At 53.2% G+C, this 23,039-nt stretch overlaps 1 protein-coding gene across 1 annotated transcript; it reads left to right on the top strand.

Moving 5' to 3' along the window:
* Positions 1-935: 935 nt before the first annotated feature.
* LOC120923011 (tyrosine-protein phosphatase non-receptor type 6-like) lies at positions 936-22,598 on the top strand. The gene is made up of 7 exons (XM_040334874.1): positions 936-1,207; positions 4,613-4,767; positions 7,257-7,324; positions 11,959-12,110; positions 17,829-17,908; positions 18,014-18,141; positions 22,469-22,598. Exons 1-6 carry the CDS (start codon positions 968-970, stop codon positions 18,132-18,134), a joined length of 816 nt encoding a protein of 271 aa, XP_040190808.1. The 5' UTR covers positions 936-967; the 3' UTR covers positions 18,135-18,141; positions 22,469-22,598.
* Positions 22,599-23,039: the final 441 nt, after the last annotated feature.

Raw genomic sequence — 23,039 nt, 5'->3', positions numbered from 1 at the left:
AGTGGCCCCGATCCATGTCTTCTGGGGTCCCTCGGCGGCTGTCTCGGCTCCTCCCCGCATCAGCTAACCCCCTTCATGGGAAGCTCTCTCCCAAGGGGGTTAGCTTGGGGGACCTTGTATCACTCGGCCCCGCCCTCAGCGCGCAGAGTCATTGGATGTGATTGACATGTATATTGTTCCGTTTTATAATTTCTTCTCTTCTAGTCATTGGCCTAGATTCACGTAGGGCGGCTTTACGTTGTGCTTGCGTAGCCTATCATATTTACGCTACGCCGCCGCTACTTAGAGAGGCAAGGGCTGTATTCACAAAGCACTTGCGTCCTAAGTTACGGCGGCGTAGCGTAAATCGGCCGGCGTAAGCGCGCGTAATTCAAAGTAGGCAGGTCGTGGGCGTGTTGTATTTAAATTAAGCGTGACCCCATGTAGATGCATGACCGAACGAACGGCGCATGCGCAGTATCACGTCGTATTTACGCCCAAAGATACGCCGGCTCAATGCCTGTGACGTGAAAGTAACCTACGCACAGCCCCATTCACGTACGACTTACGTAAACGACGTAAAAAGATCCGACGTCCATACTTTGCATGGGCTGCGCCACCTAGAGACCTGCTTTATCTTCACGCCGGCGTATGTCTTACGTAAACGGCGTAACTAATTGCGACGGGCGCACGTACGTTTGTGAATCTGCGTATCTTGCTCATTTGCATATTCAACGCGGGAAAACAACGGAAGCGCCACCTAGCGGCCAGCGTAAATATGCACCCTAAGATACGACGGCGTAGGAGACTTACGCCGCTCGTATCTTAGCCAAATTTAAGCGTATCTGGTTTGCAGAATACGCTTAAATATACAACGGCGCAGATTCGGACTTACGACGGCGTATCTACTGATATACGCCGACGTTAGTCTCTGAGAATCTGGCCCATTATGTCTTCCCGCTTCCTCTTCCTCTTCCTCCTCCTCCTCATGTCTTCGCGCTTCTTCTCACGCGCCTTCACTTTTCATGGCGATTTGTACTTTATACTCGGTAGAGTTTCTATTCTCAGTAAACTCCATCTGTGTTCCTCTCAGACGAAGTGTGTGCCGTACTGGCCGGACGCGGGCACCGGCGCTAAGGAGTTCGGACGTTTCTGGGTGGAGTTGGTGTCAGAACATGAAGCCAAGGGGTATTTCACTCGCACTTTACAAGTCTCACTTTCCGAACATGTAAGTGTCTGTGGTCGCCTCTGCCTATCGCAATTGTTCCCCAAGTTTTATTATTGTCCTTCTATGTCCTCTCTTATCTACTTACCGCAAACCGCTGATTTCATAGCCTACCACCGGATGCAACGTGTCACTTGCCACCGTCGCCTACCACCAGATGCAGCGTGTCACTTGCCACCGTCGCCTACCACCGGATGCAGCGTGTCACTTGCCACCCATAGCCTGCCACCAGATGCAACGTGTCACTTGCCACAGTCGCCTGCCACCAGATGCAACGTGTCACTTGCCACCCATAGCCTGCCACCAGATGCAGCGTGTCACTTGCCACCCATAGCCTGCCACCAGATGCAACGTGTCACTTGCCACCCATAGCCTGCCACCAGATGCAGCGTGCCACTTGCCACCCATAGCCTACCACCAGATGCAGCGTGTCACTTGCCACCCATAGCCTGCCACCAGATTCAGCGTGTCACTTGCCACCCATAGCCTACCACCAGATGCAGCGTGTCACTTGCCACCCATAGCCTACCACCAGATGCAGCGTGTCACTTGCCACCCATAGCCTGCCACCGGATGCAGCGTGTCACTTGCCACCCATAGCCTGCCACCAGATGCAGCGTGCCACTTGCCACCCATAGCCTACCACCGGATGCAGCGTGTCACTTGCCACCCATAGCCTACCACCAGATGCAGCGTGTCACTTGCCACCCATAGCCTACCACCAGATTCAGCGTGCCACTTGCCACCCATAGCCTGCCACCAGATTCAGCGTGCCACTTGCCACCCATAGCCTACCACCAGATGCAGCGTGTCACTTGCCACCCATAGCCTGCCACCAGATTCAGCGTGCCACTTGCCACCCATAGCCTACCACCAGATGCAGTGTGTCACTTGCCACCCATAGCCTGCCACCAGATTCAGCGTGCCACTTGCCACCCATAGCCTGCCACCAGATGTAGCGTGTCACTTGCCACAGTCGCCTACCACCAGATGCAGCGTGCCACTTGAGACTCATAGCCTACCACCAGATGCAACGTGTCACTTGCCACCCATAGCCTGCCACCAGATTCAGCGTGTCACTTGCCACCCATAGCCTACCACCAGATTCAGCGTGTCACTTGCCACCCATAGCCTGCCACCAGATGCAGCGTGTCACTTGCCACCCATAGCCTACCACCAGATTCAGCGTGTCACTTGCCACCCATAGCCTACCACCAGATGCAGCGTGTCACTTGCCACCCATAGCCTACCACCAGATTCAGCGTGTCACTTGAGACTCCTAGCCTGCCACCAGATGCAGCGTGTCACTTGCCACCCATAGCCTGCCACCAAATGCAGCGTGTCACTTGCCACAGTCGCCTACCACCAGATGCAGCGTGTCACTTGCCACTCATAGCCTGCCACCAGATGCAGCGTGTCACTTGCCACTCATAGCCTGCCACCAGATGCAGCGTGTCACTTGCCACTCATAGCCTGCCACCAGATGCAGCGTGTCACTTGCCACTCATAGCCTGCCACCAGATGCAACGTGTCACTTGAGACTCATAGCCTACCACCAGATGCAACGTGTCACTTGCCACTCATAGCCTACCACCAGATGCAGCGTGCCACTTGAGACTCATAGCCTGCCACCAGATGCAACGTGTCACTTGCCACCCATAGCCTACCACCAGATTGTCAGGAATGCACCCCCATTGTCAGGAATGCACCCCCATTGCCAGGAATGCACCCCCATTGTCAGGAATGCACCCCCATTGCCAGGAATGCCGCACCATTGCCAGGAATGCACCCCCATTGTCAGGAATGCACCCCCATTGCCAGGAATGCACTCACCATTGCCAGGAATGCACTCACCATTGCCAGGAATGCACTCACCATTGCCAGGAATGCACTCACCATTGTCAGGAATGCACTCACCATTGCCAGGAATGCTGCACCATTGCCAGGAATGCACCCCCATTGCCAGGAATGCACTCACCATTGCCAGGAATGCTGCCACGAGCGCCAAAGATTATCTACATGAGAATCTCCTGTTTACACGGCGGCCTCTTTATTAGATGGACAGAACAGTCGTCCAATAGCAGCGAGACTTCCTATTACAGAGGCCGGCCATAAACAGGAAATTCTCCTGTGTGTGTGTGTACTGCACTCGTCCCGCCTCCTCCCTGTCCTCCAAGGCATATACATCTTTGTGGCCCCCTTCGCTGAGAGATCGTCGGGGGCCACAAAAGATATATATGTCCACACAACCAGGCGGGCCGTTCAAAACCGGAACGCGGGCCACGATTGGCCCGGGGGCCGGGCTTTGGACATGCCTGCACTATAGTATTATAAAAGACCTGGAACACCTTTGGGTGGCCCAGAGATAGTAGTAATGCAGCACGTGTAGTGCACCGTGGCAAACAGTGGCCCAGATTCAAGAAGCAATTGCGCCCGTGTAACCATAGGTTACACGGCGCAATTGCTTACTTGCTCCGGCGTAGTGAATGCTCCTGATTCAGGAACATCGCTACGCCGACTGCAGCCTAAAATCTGCGTGGCATAAGGCTCTTATGCCACGCAGATTTTAGGCTGAATTCTAGCGATGACCGCTAGGTGGCGCTCCCATTGTGCTCAGTGTATAGTATGCAAATTGCATACTAACACCGATTCACAACGTTGCGCGAGCCCTGCGTACGCAAATTACGTAGTTTGCGTACGTCGGGTTTCGCGTAACGTTACACATCCTAATAGCAGGCGCAGCCAATGCTATAGGATACCCACGTTCCCGCGTCGCGAGATTTAAAATCTACGTCGTTTGCGTAAGTGATTCGTGAATGGCGCTGGACGCCATTCACGCTGAAGCAAATGACATCCTTGCGACGTCATTTGCCGCAATGCACGTCGGGAAAGTTTCCAGACGGAGCATGCGCTCTACGCTCGGCGCGGGAGCGCGCCTAATTAAAATGATTCCCGCCCCCGGCGGGATCATTTACATTGCGCGCGCTTACGCCGGGCAATTTTGCCGGCGCGCCCTCGCAATTTACGGAGCTACTGCTCCGTGAATCGAGGGCAGCGCAAAATATTTGCGTGGGCGCAGGGAAAAATCGTTGCCCTGTGCCTCCGCAAATAAAGCGCAAATGTACCTGAATCTGGGCCAGTGTGTATGGCCAGATTGCTCTTGCTGACATCATCGCCCCGCCCCCCAGTAATGCCAAACCCCCCGCAGCTGTCTGGTGTCATTTTGCCCAAATGTCGGTGTAATTGGGAGTCTCAGTGGGGGGGGGGAGGGGGTGATTATGCCCCATTGTTGGTATCAGGGGATGAAGTAGTACTGATAAAAGCAAGCAAAGGGCTGCATCTGGCCCCCGGGCCGCCGTTTGGAGACCCCTGTCCTGTAACATTCTTCACCATTTGTTGTATCCGCAGCGCGATGAGGCCAGAGAGATTGTCCACTATCAGTACCTGAACTGGCCCGATCATGGGGTCCCAGATGACCCGGGAGGTGTCCTGAGTTTCATTGGAGAGGTCAACCGAATGCAGGAGAGCATACCAGGAGCCGGGCCCATCATTGTACACTGCAGGTAACTCCGTCAGACAGTCCTTAGTCCCAGGGAAGTCCTCAGTCAGTCCTCAGTCAGTCCTTAGTCCCAGGGAAGTCCTCAGTCAGTCCCAGGGAAGTCCTCAGTCAGTCCCAGGGAAGTCCTCAGTCAGTCCTCAGTCAGTCCTTAGTCCCAGGGAAGTCCTCAGTCCCAGGGAAGTCCTCAGTCAGTCCCAGGGAAGTCCTCAGTCAGTCCCAGGGAAGTCCTCAGTCAGTCCCAGGGAAGTCCTCAGTCAGTCCTCAGTCCCAGGGAAGTCCTCAGTCAGTCCCAGGGAAGTCCTCAGTCAGTCCTCAGTCCCAGGGAAGTCCTCAGTCAGTCCTCAGTCCCAGGGAAGTCCTCAGTCAGTCCTCAGTCCCAGGGAAGTCCTCAGTCAGTCCCAGGGAAGTCCTCAGTCAGTCCCAGGGAAGTCCTCAGTCAGTCCTCAGTCAGTCCTTAGTCAGTCCTCAGTCCCAGGGAAGTCCTCAGTCAGTGCTCAGTCCCAGGGAAGTCCTCAGTCAGTCCCAGGGAAGTCCTCAGTCAGTCCTCAGTCAGTCCTTAGTCAGTCCTCAGTCCCAGGGAAGTCCTCAGTCAGTGCTCAGTCCCAGGGAAGTCCTCAGTCAGTCCTCAGTCCCAGGGAAGTCCTCAGTCAGTCCCAGGGAAGTCCTCAGTCCCAGGGAAGTCCTCAGTCAGTCCCAGGGAAGTCCTCAGTCAGTCCCAGGGAAGTCCTCAGTCAGTCCCAGGGAAGTCCTCAGTCAGTCCCAGGGAAGTCCTCAGTGAGTCCTCAGTCCCAGGGAAGTCCTCAGTCAGTCCTCAGTCCCAGGGAAGTCCTCAGTCAGTCCCAGGGAAGTCCTCTGTTCCAGGGAAGTCCTCAGTCAGTCCCAGGGAAGTCCTCAGTCAGTCCCAGGGAAGTCCTCAGTCAGTCCCAGGGAAGTCCTCAGTCAGTTCAGTCCTCAGTCAGTCTTCAGTCAGTCTTCAGTCAGTCCTCAGTCAGTCCTCAGTCCCAGGGAAGTCCTTAGTCAGTCCTCAGTCCCAGGGAAGTCCTCAGTCAGTCTTCAGTCAGTCCTCAGTCAGTCCCAGGGAAGTCCTCAGTCAGTCCCAGGGAAGACCTCAGTCAGTCTTCAGTCAGTCCTCAGTCCCAGGGAAGTCCTCAGTCAGTCCTCAGTCCCAGGGAAGTCCTCAGTCAGTCTTCAGTCAGTCCTCAGTCAGTCCTCAGTCAGTCCCAGGGAAGTCCTCAGTCAGTCCCAGGGAAGACCTCAGTCAGTCTTCAGTCAGTCCTCAGTCAGACCTCAGTCCCAGGGAAGTCCTCAGTCAGTCTTCAGTCAGTCCTCAGTCAGTCCTCAGTCAGTCCCAGGGAAGTCCTCAGTCAGTCCCAGGGAAGACCTCAGTCAGTCTTCAGTCAGTCCTCAGTCAGTCCTCAGTCCCAGGGAAGTCCTCAGTCAGCCCTCAGTCAGTCCTCAGTCCCAGGGAAGACCTCAGTCAGTCTTCAGTCAGTCCTCAGTCAGTCCTCAGTCAGTCCCGGGGAAGTCCTCAGTCAGTCCTCAGTCAGTCCTCAGTCAGTCCTCAGTCAGTCCTCAGTCCCAGGGAAGTCCTCAGTCCTCAGTCAGTCCTCAGTCAGTCCCAGGGAAGTCCTCAGTCAGTCCTCAGTCAGTCCTCAGTCCCAGGGAAGTCCTCAGTCAGTCCTCAGTCCCAGGGAAGTCCTCAGTCAGTCCTCAGTCCCAGGTAAGTCCTCAGTCAGTCCCAGGGAAGTCCTCAGTCAGTCCTCAGTCCCAGGAAAGTCCTCAGTCAGTCCTCAGTCAGTCTTCAGTCAGTCCTCAGTCAGTCCTTAGTCCCAGGGAAATCCTCAGTCAGTCCTCAGTCAGTCCTCAGTCAGTCCTCAGTCAGTGCTCAGTCAGTCCCAGGGAAGTCCTCAGTCAGTCCTCAGTCCCAGGGAAGTCCTCAGTCAGTCCTCAGTCCCAGGGAAGTCCTCAGTCAGTCCTCAGTCAGTCCTCAGTCCCAGGGAAGTCCTCAGTCAGTCCTCAGTCCCAGGGAAGTCCTCAGTCAGTCCTCAATCAGTCCTCAGTCCCAGGGAAGTCCTCAGTCAGTGCTCAGTCAGTCCTCAGTCAGTGCTCAGTCAGTCCCAGGGAAGTCCTCAGTCAGTCCTCAGTCCCAGGGAAGTCCTCAGTCAGTCCTCAGTCCCAGGGAAGTCCTCAGTCAGTCCTCAGTCCCAGGTAAGTCCTCAGTCAGTCCTCAGTCCCAGGGAAGTCCTCAGTCAGTCCTCAGTCCCAGGTAAGTCCTCAGTCAGTCCTCAGTCCCAGGGAAGTCCTCAGTCAGTGCTCAGTCAGTCCCAGGGAAGTCCTCAGTCAGTCCTCAGTCCCAGGGAAGTCCTCAGTCAGTGCTCAGTCAGTCCCAGGGAAGTCCTCAGTCAGTCCTCAGTCCCAGGGAAGTCCTGTGTTGTCACATGATCTGATGTTACTCAGCATACCTTTGTTTTCTCGTTTCTTATCCAATCACAGCGCTGGGATTGGCCGCACCGGAACCATCATCGTCATTGACATGTTGCTGGACATCATTCATACAAAAGGTGAAATGATCTTGAGAACTAAACAGTGATTGGTTAATTGATACGTTACCTTTCAAACCTGGGTTCTTAACATACACTATATTACCAAAAGTATTGGGACGCCGGCCTTTACACGCACATGACCTTTAATGGCGTCCCAGTCATAGTCCGGAGGGTTCAATATTGAGTTGGCTGCGACCTAGAACAGCTTCACCTCTTCTGGGAAGGCCGTCCACAAGGTTTAGGGGTGTGTCTATGGGAAGGCCGCCCACAAGGTTTAGGGGTGTGTCTATGGGAAGGTTTGACCATAACCACAGCAAATATTACCACTCAGGTCTGTACTAACGAGTCCTTGGGAACTTGGATGCCTCCCTTTAGTGTCAGGCAGATATTTCCAGGCTTCAACCTATTTATGCCCCCCCCCCCCAGTGTGGAGGACACTGAATGGAGGTCAGTGGAGGGATTGGTAGAGAGGGGTGGAGGACACTGAATGGAGGCCAGTGGAGGGATTGGTAGAGAGGGGTGGAGGACACTGAATGGAGACCAGTGGAGAGATTGGTAGAGAGGGGTGGAGGACACTGAATGGAGGCCAGTAGAGGGATTGGTAGAGAGGGGTGGAGGACACTGAATGGAGGCCAGTGGAGGGATTGACAGAGAGGGGTGGAGGACACTGAATGGAGGTCAGTGGAGGGATTGGTAGAGAGGGGTGGAGGACACTGAATTGGAGGTCAGTGGAGGGATTGGCAGAGAGAGGTGGAGGACACTGAATGGAGGTCAGTGGTGGGATTGGCAGAGAGAGGTGGAGGACACTGAATGGAGACCAGTGGAGGGATTGGTAGAGAGGAGTGGAGGACACTGAATGGAGGTCAGTGGAGGGATTGGTAGAGAGGGGTGGAGGACACTGAATGGAGATCAGTGGAGGGATTGGTAGAGAGGGGTGGAGGACACTGAATGGAGATCAGTGGAGGGATTGGTAGAGAGGGGTGGAGGACACTGAATGGAGATCAGTGGAGGGATTGGCAGAGAGGGGTGGAGGACACTGAATGAAGGTCAGTGGAGGGATTGGTAGAGAGGGGTGGAGGACACTGAATGGAGACCAGTGGAGGGATTGGCAGAGAGGGGTGGAGGACACTGAATGGAGGCCAGTGGAGGGATTGGTAGAGAGGGGTGGAGGACACTGAATGGAGACCAGTGGAGGGATTGGTAGAGAGGGGTGGAGGACACTGAATGGAGGTCAGTGGAGGGATTGGCAGAGAGGGGTGGAGGACACTGAATGGAGGTCAGTGGAGGGATTGGTAGAGAGGGATGGAGGACACTGAATGGAGGCCAGTAGAGGGATTGGTTGAGAGGGGTGGAGGACACTGAATGGAGGCCAGTGGAGGGATTGACAGAGAGGGGTGGAGGACACTGAATGGAGGTCAGTGGAGGGATTGGTAGAGAGGGGTGGAGGACACTGAATTGGAGGTCAGTGGAGGGATTGGCAGAGAGAGGTGGAGGACACTGAATGGAGACCAGTGGAGGGATTGGTAGAGAGGAGTGGAGGACACTGAATGGAGGTCAGTGGAGGGATTGGTAGAGAGGGGTGGAGGACACTGAATGGAGATCAGTGGAGGGATTGGTAGAGAGGGGTGGAGGACACTGAATGGAGGTCAGTGGAGGGATTGGCAGAGAGGGGTGGAGGACACTGAATGAAGGTCAGTGGAGGGATTGGTAGAGAGGGGTGGAAGACACTGAATGGAGGTCAGTGGAGGGATTGGTAGAGAGGGGTGGAGGACACTGAATGGAGACCAGTGGAGGGATTGGTAGAGAGGGGTGGAGGACAATGAATGGAGGCCAGTGGAGGGATTGGTAGAGAGGGGTGGAGGACACTGAATGGAGGCCAGTGGAGGGATTGGTAGAGAGGGGTGGAGGACAATGAATGGAGGCCAGTGGAGGGATTGGTAGAGAGGGGTGGAGGACACTGAATGGAGGTCAGTGGAGGGATTGGTAGAGAGGGGTGGAGGACACTGAATGGAGGTCAGTGGAGGGATTGGTAGAGAGGTGTGGAGGACACTGAATGGAGGTCAGTGGAGGGATTGACAGAGAAGGGTGGAGCCTATGGAGAGGTCGGCTTATGAGAAGGCAAGAAGTCAAATGACAGTTCAGAGTCAAGGATTACACCGAGTATCCTGGCTTGAGGGGAGGGATCCATTGTTGCATTATTGACCTTTATGGAAAAGTCATGGAAGGGGGTACAGGCACGGGGGTGGGGGGTAATATTACCAGGTTGGTTTTAGAAAGATTTAGTTTAAGAAAGCGGTGCAACATCAATGCTGATATGTCAGACTCTGCCTGACCCAAGATGGCTGCCAAAGTCACATGGGCTGTCGGCATCCAACAGGATCACTGCTCCAGTGACCCAGGAAACCATTTTCCTTCTGACTTCCTCTCCCACTGCGGTTGAGCGCCACCTGCAGTGGAGAAAACAGGGTGCACCCGCCTACACCCTCATTGGGGATCTTGCTCCCACTCTATACTCTTCTCATACCTGCACACAGACCGGGACCCTGAAAAGCTCCTCTTGCCCCAATAATATAGTGAGAGCGGCATATAAGCCCAGAAGGGACGTAAGCACACCCCCCCCCCCTTACATGTAGGGTGAAGGTCCCTTCTAAAAGCAGACGAGCCGAGAGCTTCTGATCTACAGGGGCAAATGTATGACAGCCAATGTTTTGTCCTAAATGTCAGGTTACTGCTGGTGTTACTTGTACATGGCTCCCTCCTGGTTCCCTCCTGGCTCCCTCCTGGTTCCCTCCCGGCTCCCTCCCGGCTCCCTCCCGGCTCCCTCCCGGCTCCCTCCCGGCTCCCTCCTGGCTCCCTCCTGGTTCCCTCCCGGCTCCCTCCTGGCTCCCTCCTGGCTCCCTCCTGGTTCCCTCCTGGCTCCCTCCCGGCTCCCTCCTGGCTCCCTCCTGGCTCCCTCCTGGTTCCCTCCTGGCTCCCTCCCGGCTCCCTCCCGGCTCCCTCCCGGCTCCCTCCCGGTTCCCTCCTGGCTCCCTCCTGGCTCCCTCCCGGCTCCCTCCTGGCTCCCTCCTGGTTCCCTCCCGGCTCCCTCCTGGTTCCCTCCCGACTCCCTCCTGGCTCCATCCTGGCTCCCTCCTTCGATCCCTCCTGGCTCAATCCCGTCTCCCTCTCGGCTCCTTCCTGGCTCCCTCCCGGCTCCCTCCTGGTTCCCTCCCGACTCCCTCCCGGCTCCCTCCTGGCTCCATCCTGGCTCCCTCCCGGCTCCCTCCTGGCTCCATCCTGGCTCCCTCCTTCGATCCCTCCTGGCTCAATCCCGTCTCCCTCCAGGCTCCCTCTTGGTTCCCTCCTGGCTCCTTCCTGGCTCCCTCCCGACTCCCTCCTGGTTCCCTCCCGGCTCCCTCCTGGCTCCATCCTGGCTCCCTCCTTCGATCCCTCCTGGCTCAATCCCATCTCCCTCCAGGCTCCCTCTTGGTTCCCTCCTGGCTCCCTCCTGGCTCCCTCCTGGCTCCCTCCCGGCTCCCTCCTGGCTCCCTCCCGGCTCCCTCCTGACTCCCTCCCGGCTCCCTCCTGGCTCCCTCCTGGCTCCATCCTGACTCCCTCCTTCGATCCCTCCTGGCTCAATCCCGTCTCCCTCTTGGTTCCCTCCCAGCTCCCTTCTGGTTCCATCCTGGCTCCCTCCTTCGATCCCTCCTGGCTCAATCCCGTCTCCCTCCCTGCTCCCTCCTGGCTCCCTCCCGGCTCCCTCATGGTTCGCTCCCGGCTCCCTCCTGGCTCCATCCTGGCTCCCTCCTTCGATCCCTCCTGGCTCAATCCCGTCTCCCTCTTGGTTCCCTCCTGGCTCCCTCCCGGCTCCCTCCTGGCTCCATCCTGGCTCCCTCCTTCGATCCCTCCTGGCTCAATCCTGGCTCAATCCCGTCTCCCTCCAGGCTCCCTCTTGGTTCCCTCCTGGCTCCCTCCTGGCTCCCTCCCGGCTCCCTCCTGACTCCCTCCCGGCTCCCTCCTGGCTCCCTCCTGGCTCCCTCCTGGCTCCATCCTGGCTCCATCCTGACTCCCTCCTTCGATCCCTCCTGGCTCAATCCCGTCTCCCTCTTGGTTCCCTCCCAGCTCCCTTCTGGTTCCATCCTGGCTCCCTCCTTCGATCCCTCCTGGCTCAATCCCGTCTCCCTCCCTGCTCCCTCCTGGCTCCCTCCCGGCTCCCTCATGGTTCGCTCCCGGCTCCCTCCTGGCTCCATCCTGGCTCCCTCCTTCGATCCCTCCTGGCTCAATCCCGTCTCCCTCTTGGTTCCCTCCTGGCTCCCTCCCGGCTCCCTCCTGGCTCCATCCTGGCTCCCTCCTTCGATCCCTCCTGGCTCAATCCCGTCTCCCTCCAGGCTCCCTCTTGGTTCCCTCCTGGCTCCCTCCTGGCTCCGTCCCGGCTCCCTCCTGGTTCCCTTTCGGCTCCCTCCCAGCTCCATCCTGGCTCCCTCCTTCGATCCCTCCTTCGATCCCTCCTGGCTCAATCCCAGCTCCCTCCTGGCTCCCTCCTGACTCCCTCCCGGCTACCTCATTCGATCCCTCCTGGCTCAATCCCGTCTTCCTCCGGGCTCCCTCCTGACTCCCTCCCGGCTCCCTCCCGGCTCCATCCATCCTTCTGACTGACGTTGTGTCTTTTCCAGGTCTGGACTGCGATATCGATGTTCAGAAGACCATTCAGATGGTACGATCCCAGCGCTCAGGAATGGTCCAGACAGAGGCTCAATATAGGTTCATCTACACCTCTATCGCACATTACATCGACTCCGCCAAGCACAAGCTGCGAGCGCTCGAGGTACCTTCACTTTGTGTTTACCACCAGACATCAACTTTTGTGGGGTCCGCTGCCCACAAGGGGGAATTGCCACACCAGCTTGGCATTAGATGTCTGACAGCCCAAGTAGGGAAATTCTTCAATTATCAGAGTCTGAGTCTTCAATAAAATAATTGCATTTGGGTGGCAAAAATATTAATACAATCGATAGACTGGAGGGGGGAGAACATCCTGTGGGAATATAGGATGGAAAAGGACCCGGGGTCCTAGTAGATGATAGGCTTAGCAATGGAGGAGGGAGGAGCTCAGGTATGGGGAGGGAGGAGCTCGGGTATGGGGGAGGGAGGAGCTCTGGGGGAATCTAGGATGGAAAAGGACCTGGGGGTCCTAGTAGATGATAGGCTCAGCAAAAGGGGAGGGAGGAGCACAGGTATGGGGGGAGGGAGAAGCTTGGGTATGGGGGAGGGAGGAGCTCAGGTATGAGGAGAGAACCTCTGGGGGAATCTAGGATGGAAGAGGACCTGGGGATCCTAGTAGATGATAGGCTCAGCAATGGGGGAGGGAGGAGCTCAGGTATGGGGGAGGGAGGGGCTCGGGTATGGGGGAGGGAGGAGCTCAGGTATGAGGAGAGAACCTCTGGGGGAATCTAGGATGGAAGAGGACCTGGGGGTCCTAGTAGATGATGGGCTCAGCAATGGGGGAGGGAGGAGCTCAAGTATGGGGAGGGAGGAGCTTGGGTATGGGGGAGGGAGAAGCTCTAGGGGAATCTAGGATGGAAAAGGACCTGGGGGTCCTAGTAGATGATAGGCTCAGCAATGGGGGAGGGAGGAGCTCAATTATGGGGGAGGGAGGAGCTCGGGTATGGGGGAGGGAGGAGCTCTCGGGGAATGTAGGATGGGAAAGGACTTGGGGGTCCTAGTAGATTATAGGCTCAGCAATGGGGGAGTGAGGGGCTCAAGTATGGGGGAGGGAGGAGCTCAGGTATGGTGAGGGAGGAGCTCAGGTATGGGGGAGGGAGGAGCTCAGGTATGGGGGAGGGAGGAGCTCTGGGGGGATCTAGGATAGAAAAGGGCCTGGGGGTCCTAGTAGATGATAGGCTCAGCAATGGGGGAGGAAGGAGCTCAGGTATGGGGGAGGGAGGAGCTCAGGTATGGGGGAGGGAGGAGCTCTGGGGGGATCTAGGATAGAAAAGGGCCTGGGGGTCCTAGTAGATGATAGGCTCAGCAAAAGGGGAGGGAGGAGCACAGGTATGGGGGGAGGGAGAAGCTTGGGTATGGGGGGGAACCTCCTTGGGGGAATCTAGGATGGGAAAGGACCTGGGGATCCTAGTAGATGATAGGCTCAGCAATGGGGGAGGGAGGAGCTCAGGTATGGGGGAGGGAGGAGCTCGGGTATGGGGGAGGGAGGAGCTCAGGTATGAGGAGAGAACCTCTGGGGGAATCTAGGATGGAAGAGGACCTGGGGGTCCTAGTAGATGATGGGCTCAGCAATGGGGGAGGGAGGAGCTCAAGTATGGGGAGGGAGGAGCTCGGGTATGGGGGAGGGAGAAGCTCTAGGGGAATCTAGGATGGAAAAGGACCTGGGGGTCCTAGTAGATGATAGGCTCAGCAATGGGGGAGGGAGGAGCTCAATTATGGGGGAGGGAGGAGCTCGGGTATGGGGGAGGGAGGAGCTCTCGGGGAATGTAGGATGGGAAAGGACTTGGGGGTCCTAGTAGATTATAGGCTCAGCAATGGGGGAGTGAGGGGCTCAAGTATGGGGGAGGGAGGAGCTCAGGTATGGTGAGGGAGGAGCTCAGGTATGGGGGAGGGAGGAGCTCAGGTATGGGGGAGGGAGGAGCTCTGGGGGGATCTAGGATAGAAAAGGGCCTGGGGGTCCTAGTAGATGATAGGCTCAGCAATGGGGGAGGGAGGAGCTCAGGTATGGGGGAGGGAGGAGCTCAGGTATGGGGGAGGGAGGAGCTCTGGGGGGATCTAGGATAGAAAAGGGCCTGGGGGTCCTAGTAGATGATAGGCTCAGCAAAAGGGGAGGGAGGAGCACAGGTATGGGGGGAGGGAGAAGCTTGGGTATGGGGGGGAACCTCCTTGGGGGAATCTAGGATGGGAAAGGACCTGGGGATCCTAGTAGATGATAGGCTCAGCAATGGGGGAGGGAGGAGCTCAGGTATGGGGGAGGGAGGAGCTCGGGTATGGGGGAGGGTGGAGCTCAGGTATGAGGAGAGAACCTCCTGGGGGAATCTAGGATGGAAGAGGACCTGGGGGTCCTAGTAGATGATGGGCTCAGCAATGGGGGAGGGAGGAGCTCAAGTATGGGGAGGGAGGAGCTCGGGTATGGGGGAGGGAGAAGCTCTAGGGAAATCTAGGATGGAAAAGGACCTGGGGGTCCTAGTAGATGATAGGCTCAGCAATGGGGGACGGAGGAGCTCAATTATGGGGGAGGGAGGAGCTCGGGTATGGGGGAGGGAGGAGCTCTCGGGGAATGTAGGATGGGAAAGGACTTGGGGGTCCTAGTAGATTATAGGCTCAGCAATGGGGGAGTGAGGGGCTCAAGTATGGGGGAGGGAGGAGCTCAGGTATGGTGAGGGAGGAGCTCAGGTATGGGGGAGGGAGGAGCTCAGGTATGGGGGAGGGAGGAGCTCTGGGGGGATCTAGGATAGAAAAGGGCCTGGGGGTCCTAGTAGATGATAGGCTCAGCAATGGGGGAGGGAGGAGCTCAGGTATGGGGGAGGGAGGAGCTCAGGTATGGGGGAGGGAGGAGCTCTGGGGGGATCTAGGATAGAAAAGGGCCTGGGGGTCCTAGTAGATTAGAGGCTCAGCAATACCAAGCTGCTGCTAACAAAGCAAAGAGAATATTGGCATTAAAAAGGGAATCAACTCCAGAGATAAAAACTATAATTCTCTCCTCTACAAGACTCTGGTCCGGCCGCACCTGGAGTATGCCATCCAGTTCTGGGCTCCAATTCTCTCTGGAGAAGAGACGATGGGAGGGGCGATGATTTCACAAATACCGGACTGGTGACCCCCACATTAGGGAGACAAGTTTTCCATGGAAGGGAGTTTAATAATAAGACACGGGGCCACTCATTAGAATTAGAAGAAAAGAGGTTTATCCTTAAACTATGTAGAAAGTTATAGCAAAAAAAAAAAAAATGGAGGAAGGAGGGGTAACAAACCCCGGGAATTTAACGGTGTTCAAGATAGAAATAAGGTATAGACACAACAACAGCATCAATAAAAGTCCAATATTTTATTATAAAGGTAAAAATACACGAGGAAATAAAACCATCCACATCAAGTTTATAGATCCCGCTGAAAGCATATATATATATATATATATATATATATATACACAAGCAATACCGCTCAACATGTTTCGCTCTTTGAGCTTCTTCAGGATGGATATTATGCTGGGAATAACAGAAAGGACAAGGATGAGATATAATATGCATCTTACCAGAAACTCCTGAAGAAGCTCAAAGAGCGAAACATGTTGAGCGGTATTGCTTGTGTATATATATATATATATATATATATATATGCCTTCAGCGGAATCTATAAACTTGATGTGGATGGTTTTATTTCCTAATGTTTTTTTTACTTTTATAATAAAATATTGGAATTTTATTGATGCTGTTATTGTGTGTCTATACCTTGTTTCTATCTTGAACAACGTTAAAGTCCCGGGGGTTTGTTACCCCCCTCCTTCCCCCATTTTTTTGCTATTGACATTATTGGGATGTGGTGTTCTCTCTGATGTTTCTGCCTTAGTCTTTATTTTGTACGTAGAGGGTTCTTTACAGTAAGAGCGGCAAGGATGTGGAATTCTGTTCCACAGGCGGTGGTCTCAGCAGGGCTACCCAGGGGGCCCTATACCAGCGTCACGTGGGCATGACATAGCAAGAAGGGGTGTGCACACCTGAGCGGAAGAACCGCCCACCTGCGTTCACCCCCCTCATCGGTCAGCCGAGATCCCAAAACACACATGCCAGTGCAGAAACGTCCAAAAGGGCACAACACGTAGGGGAGGGGCGTGGCGCCGAAGGGTAATGGGACAAGCGCGCCCGATCACTCCACATCCTGCCAAAGCAGAGAGGAGGAGAAGGGGAGGGGCGCCCAGAACATGACGCAGCTCCCGGATATAGGACAATGTAAGTAGGCCTCGCCCCATGAGTGGCGGGACATAACAGGAGGGGGTGTGCACACCTGAGCGACAGAACCACCCACCTGCGTTCACCCCCCCCCATAGGTCAGCCGAGATTCCAAAACACACATGCCAGCGCAGAAATGTCCAAAAGGGCGTAGGGGGGGGGGGGGGAGTGGCGTTGAAGCGTAATGGGACAAGCCTGCCCAATCTCCCCACATCCTGCAAAAGCAGAGAAAAGGGGGAGGGGCGCCCAGAATGCAACGCAGCCCCCGGATATAGGACAATGCAAGTAGGCCATTAAGGTGTCGGGTCAAAGAAATGTAATAACAATTAGATACAATTTTAATATTTTATTACAACATTAAAAACATGATAGAAATCATCCTTATCCAAATCATTTGTTCTATTCAAAGCATATACACTAAACTATCACTCGACATGTTTCGCTTTATTTAGCTTCTTCAGGAGATTCAGGTGTGTTGTATTGAATGCTATAGATAACAAGGAAGACAGGAATGAATTTTCTTTTAGACAGAGTAAAATAATAAAAATAATGGATATTTTACTCTGTCTAAAACAACATGAAATTCATTCTTGTCTTCCTTGTTATCTGTAGCATTCAATACAACACACCTGATTCTCCTGAAGAAGCTAAATGAAGCGAAACATGTCGAGTGTTAGGTAGTGTGTGTATATGCTTTGAATAGAACAAATGATTTGGATAAGGATGAAAAAAATCTCTATCATTTGTTCTATTCACAGCATATACACACATTACCACTCGACATGTTTCGCTTTATTTAGCTTCTTCAGGAGATTCGGGTGTATTGTATTAAATGCTATAGATAACAAGGAAGATGAGAATGAATTTAATGTTGTTTTAGACAGAGTAAAATATCCATTATTATTATTATATTACTCTGTCTAAAACAGCATGAAATTCATTCTTGTCTTGCTTGTTACCTATAGCATTCAATACACCTGAATCTCCTGAAGAAGCTATATAAAGCGAAACATGTTGAGTGTTAGTGTATGCTTTGAATAGAACAAATGTTTTGGATAAGGAAGACAGGAATGAATTTCATGTTGTTTTAGACAGAGTCAAACAATAATAATGGATATTTTACTGTCTAAAACATGAAATTCATTCTGGTCTTCCTTGTTCTCTATAGTATTCAATACAACACACCTGAATCTCCTGAAGAAGCTATAGAAAGCGAAACATGTCGAGTGTTAGGTAAACAATCTGAGGAGAAGGTGCGGCTTTTAAATCATGGACGCCCACAGCCTGACGGAGACTGTCACCGGCGTACAAGACGACCCCCGACTTTGGATGCATTTTTTTCCATCCAAAAAGTCGTCTTCTACGCCGGAAAATACGGATCTCGTAATCCGAGGTTCCCCTGTATTATATTTATTTGACCCGACAACGTAAAAGTCCCGATTTGTGTTACCTCCTCTTCCCTCTTTTGTTCTTCCATCGTTGTCATTCAGAAATTTGCATGAATCCGAATTGTGATTCAGAACGAAACGAACCGCGCATTTCTAACCATCGGATCGCATGATTGGTTACCCCTTTTTTTGTTTTTCTTGCAGAAAACAAAGGCTGTGGAGTCGGAATACGGGAACCTTGCGCCAGCCATGTCCAAGATGAAAGTGACGCGAAGCCCATCAAAGTAATAAATATTTCCTGCGCGCCTCTACTCCAGCGTCAAGCGTATGCCGCCACCGCCCCCCAAATGTGCGCCCTTCATCGTCTGTCCATCCTTTATATATTACAGGCCTAAAGACGAGGGAACCCTCTATGAGAATTTAAATGCCAAGAAAGATAAAAAGGAAAAAGTCAACAAGAAAATGTCCTCTGAGCGAGAAAAGAGCCGGACTTCCGTGAAGAAAAAGTAACTCGGAGGTACGGAACGGAAGGGCCCCCCCCGGTGTAATAATGCGATATTGTACACTCTAATATACCGTATATACCCGAATATAAGCCGAGGCACCGAATTTTACCACAAAAAACTGGGAAAACTTATTGACTCGAGTATAAGCCTAGGGTGTCCATCTGTGTGCCTCACTGTGCCCATGTGCATGCCTCACTGTGTCCACGCCTCACTGTGCCCATGTGTATGCCTCACTGTGCCCACGCCTCACTGTGCCCATGTGTATGCCTCACTGTGTCCACGCCTCACTGTGCCCATGTGTATGCCTCACTGTGTCCACGCCTCACTGTGCCCATGTGTATGCCTCACTATGCCTCACTGTGCCCACGCCTCACTGTGCCCACGCCTCACTGTGCCTATGTCTCACTGTGCCTATGTCTCACTATGCCCATGTCTCACTATGCCCATGTCTAACTGTGCCCATGTGCATGCCTCACTGTGTCCACGCCTCACTGTGCCCATGTGCATGCCTCACTATGCCAATGACTAGACTTACGTTTAACATAGGAGTATATAGAAGAGGTCCCCCAGACAGCAAACTTTGCACACTTGTAGAGGAGAACGGGACTACATGTGTGCTAAGTTCTGGGTCCAGGGCACCTAAGGCCGGCGGGTACCACGTCCTCAAATTTACCGGAGACAGTTTAACATGGGAGTCTATGGAAGGGGTCCCCGACTTTGAAAAATTGGTGCTCCCCGGCTGTAGGTCCTCCGTGGAACAACCTTTGCACACTTGTAGAGAAAGAGTGTGGCTATATGTGTGCCAAGTTTGGGGTCCAAGGTACGGCCGGTACCTTGGAGATTAGGCGCAAAAAGGTGACTCGAGTATAAGCCGAGGGGGGCATTTTCAGCACAAAAAAATTTGCTGAAAAACTCGGTATATACGGTAAGTATTAATTGCCTATCCCTATAACTTGGCTAATCTAAAGAGTCGGATGAGCACAATGATATAACAAACGCAGCTGCTTAGTAAACAATGTTACATTTATTTCCCAAGAAAATAGGAATATCGCACACTAAACAGCAGATATCTACAACATATAACAACAATCATCAAAGATACTTATCGCCTCCTCTAGGTAGACTCCTCATTGGCTGAGCTCAAGATGGCAAATTGCCAGCCCCACTCGGTTTTGGGTGAATCAGAGTGTTCACAGGGCAGTCTTTCTTATCACTGACCGTCTTGCTGTAATTGGCCTCTGGGGGCAGCATTGCCCATATCATCTCCAGGAACTTGCTGGTCCTTGATTTTTGTCATCAATCATCCCGGTAGTCATGCTCTCTTTGAATCCAGATCAGATCGGAGTCTCTATTGTCATGCAAAGTTAGAGGCTTAATTGGCTACATTCCAACCTGGGGGGGGGGGGCATCCTGTCCTCCAGGGAACTGCAAGTATCAGCCTGGCTGACCGTTGGGAATGAAAACCGATATGTGGAAAATTCAGAAATTATATTAACTCATGTTGCCTTCCCACAGCCTCTGATGTGCGCTCAGCATCGAATTCCAGCCAAACAGCTGAATACACATTTAACCCCATGACCTTCAGAAAATGCAAAGCCTTCTTTGAATGGCACCCGTGCTGAGCAGCCACCCCTTGTGTTCAGAATACAGCAGGTCAGCCTCTCAGAATGGTACCTGGAATTGGAGATGACCGGAGTAGTAGTAGTGTCCACTTCAGAGATTTCCAGCTTCCAGGGGCATTGGCCAGATATGATATATACAGTTACATTGGTCCATGCCTGGAAATTCTCTTTAAGGCCAACTCAAGCCCTTTGTTGGGCTCAGAGGTTCAAACACCCTGAACTGTTAAGCATGTGAGGGCAAAGCTTAGCTCCAAGTTTTGGTGCCTTGCTGCCCTCTAGAACTGGGGTTGTCCTAGCCCAATGGCAAATAACTCTTGAAGCCTTGCTGCCCTTTAGAACTGGGGTGTCCTAGCTCAATGGGAAATATCTCTTGAAGCCTTGCTGCCCTCTAGAACTAGGGGTGTCCTAGCCCAATGGGAAATATCTCTTGAAGCCTTGCTGCCCTTTAGGACTGGGGGTGTCCTAGCCCAATGGGAAATATCTCTTGAAGCCTTGCTGCCCTCTAGGACTGGGGTTGTCCTAGCTCAATGGGAAATATCTCTTGAAGCCTTGCTGCCCTCTAGGACTGGGGGTGTCCTAGCCCAATGGGAAATATCTCTTGAAGCCTTGCTGCCCTCTAGGACTGGGGTGTCTGAGCCCAATGGGAAATATCTCTTGAAGCCTTGCTGCCCTCTAGGACTGGGGGTGTCCTAGCCCAATGGAAATATCTCTTGAAGCCTTGCTGCCCTCTAGGACTGGGGGTGTCCTAGCCCAATGGAAATATCTCTTGAAACCTTGCTGCCCTCTAGAACTGGGGTCGTCCTAGCCCAATGGGAAATGTCTTCTCGAATCCTTGCTGCCCTCTAGGACTAGGGTTGTCCTAGACCAATGGGAAATACCTCTTGAAGCCTTGCTGCCCTCTAGGACTAGGGGTGTCCTAGACCAATGGGAAATATCTCTTGAAGCCTTGCTGCCCTCTAGGACTGGGCGTGTCCTAGCTAGCCCGGGGGTCTCCAAACTTTTCAAACAAAGGGCCAGTTTATTGTGCTTTAGACTTTAGGAGGGCCATATTGTGGCCCCTGGGAGCAGAAAATGTCCCGGGCCCAGCATCAGTAAGAATAAATATGGCCTCAGGGTTGGTAGTCAGTAGGAGGAGGAGTTGTGCCCCTATTAGTAGGAGGAATAGTATCCCATCATTGGTATCAGAGGAAGAAATAGTGCCCCCTTGTTGGCTGTCAGGGGGAGGAATGGTGCCCCAAGGGACGGATAAAGGCTAACAAAGGGCCACATCTGGCTGCAGTTTGGAGACCCCTGTCCTAGCCCAATGGGAAATATCTCTTGAAGCCTTGCTGCCCTCTAGGACTAGGGTTGTCCTAGCCCAATGGGAAATATCTCTTGAACCCTTGATGCCCTCTAGAACTGAGGTTGTCCATAAAGCCGATTCAAAGTTCTCCCCCTAAATCCAACATGGTTGTAATAAACCAGGCTTAGCTGTTTAGGTGAAGTGCCATTGGTGCCATGCTGGTGAGGTATACCCCAATGGGTAATCTAGTACAGGGTGGGCAATGCAAGACTTGCACCCCATCTTGGGTTCTCCAGACCAGTGTTTCTCAACTCCAGTCCTCAAGGCACCCCAACGTGTCATGTTTTCAGGATTTCCCTCAGATGAAACGTCTGTGGTAATTACTAAGGCAGTGAAACTGATCAAATCACCTGTGCAAAATAATGGAAAGACTGAAAACATGACCTGTTGGGGGCGCCTTGAGGACTGGAATTGAGAAATGCTGCTCTAGAGCAGTGGTCTCCAAACTGCAGCCCGGGGTTGAATGCAACCCTTTACTTGCCCTTATCTGGCCCTATTCCTACCCCTAGTATCAAAGACGAGGCACTAATCCTACCCCTAGTATCAAAGATGGGGCCCTATTCCTACCCCTAGTATCAAAGATGGGGCACCATTCGTACCCCTAGTATCAAAGATGGGGCACTATTCCTACCCCTAGTATCAAAGATGGGGCACCATTCCTACCCCTAGTATCAAAGATGGGGCACCATTCCTACCCCTAGTATCAAAGATGAGGCACTATTCCTACCCCTAGTATCAAAGATGGGGCACTATTCCTACCCCTAGTATCAAAGATGGGGCACCAATCCTACCCCTAGTATCAAAGATGGGGCACCATTCCTACCCCTAGTATCAAAGATGGGGCACTATTCCTACCCCTAGTATCAAAGATGGGGCACCAATCCTACCCCTAGTATCAAAGATGGGGCACTATTCCTAGTATCAAAGATGGGGCACCATTCCTACCCCTAGTATCAAAGATGGGGCACTATTCCTACCCCTAGTATCAAAGATGGGGCACTATTCCTACCCCTAGTATCGAAGATGGGGCACCATTCCTACCCCTAGTATCAAAGATGGGGCACCATTCCTCCCACTGACCCCAGGACAAGTTCTACGCCCAATGGGAAAGGTTTGGCCCTTCTAAAGTCTGAAGGACGGTAAACTGGCCCTTTGATTAAAAGTTTGGAGACCCCCCCTGATCCCAGTCCGGCGGAGGAGGAGGAGCCAGATCTTCCCGCCGGGTTCTGGACAACACTGAAGGTTGCAAATTTAACCTTTCCTAGTTGACCCAAAATGCTTATTTTTTTTTTTGGGGGGGGGGGGGGGGAGGGGTTTTGCTTTAAATCTTGATTCTTAAAATGCTCTCCTCCTTTTTTTTTCTCTACCCCGCAGATCTCCGGCGTGCCGCCAGTTCCTGGGCGTGACCAGACCAGTATTCCTGCAGCTTGAACCGCGCACTGTTCCCACTCGTCTTCCTCCGGAAATCTTCCTTCTGTTCTTCAACCCCCCCCCCTTTTTTTTTTTTTTGTCGCTTCCTCCCCTCCCCCTCTTTACCTTTTTTTTTTTGTCTCCTTCCAACCTGACCTGGAAAATGTTTACTTGAACCTCGGATATGAAATAAAATAATTTAATAAAGTGTTGCGCACCGACATCCGCCTGCTTTGGTGTTTACTGATCTCTCCTGCAGCCTCTTCGCAAACCGCTTTCCGTCTACAAGCCGTCCAGCGATGGCGGCGCGAGATTCCTCGGGATGGGATTCCTGATGGTGACAACGGCGGGCCGCGTGCGAGTCACGTGTATTGGCCACTTGACGACCGCCCACTATAGATGTATATATTTAACCCCTTCCCGACCGCCGCATGTATATGTACGTCCACAAAATGGCGCGTACAGGTTAGGCATGTGCGTTTCGTTCCGAATCGAAATTCGGACAAATTTTTCATTATTCGGATGCATACGAATT

Source organism: Rana temporaria, unplaced genomic scaffold, assembly GCF_905171775.1.
Source record: "Rana temporaria unplaced genomic scaffold, aRanTem1.1, whole genome shotgun sequence".
Lineage (NCBI taxonomy): Eukaryota > Metazoa > Chordata > Amphibia > Anura > Ranidae > Rana > Rana temporaria.
The sequence above is the reverse complement of the archived record's forward strand: the minus strand, read 5'-3'. Positions and strand labels throughout refer to the sequence as shown.

Excerpts from the sequence above, each read along its gene's own strand:
- LOC120923011 (XM_040334874.1), top strand. The coding sequence starts at position 968 with ATGTCTTCGCGCTTCTTCTCACGCGCCTTCACTTTTCATGGCGATTTG. Across the intron at positions 12,111-17,828 it reads ACAAGCTGCGAGCGCTCGAG|AAAACAAAGGCTGTGGAGTC; the intron begins GTACCTTCACTT and ends TTTTTCTTGCAG. Across the intron at positions 17,909-18,013 it reads GTGACGCGAAGCCCATCAAA|GCCTAAAGACGAGGGAACCC; the intron begins GTAATAAATATT and ends TATATATTACAG.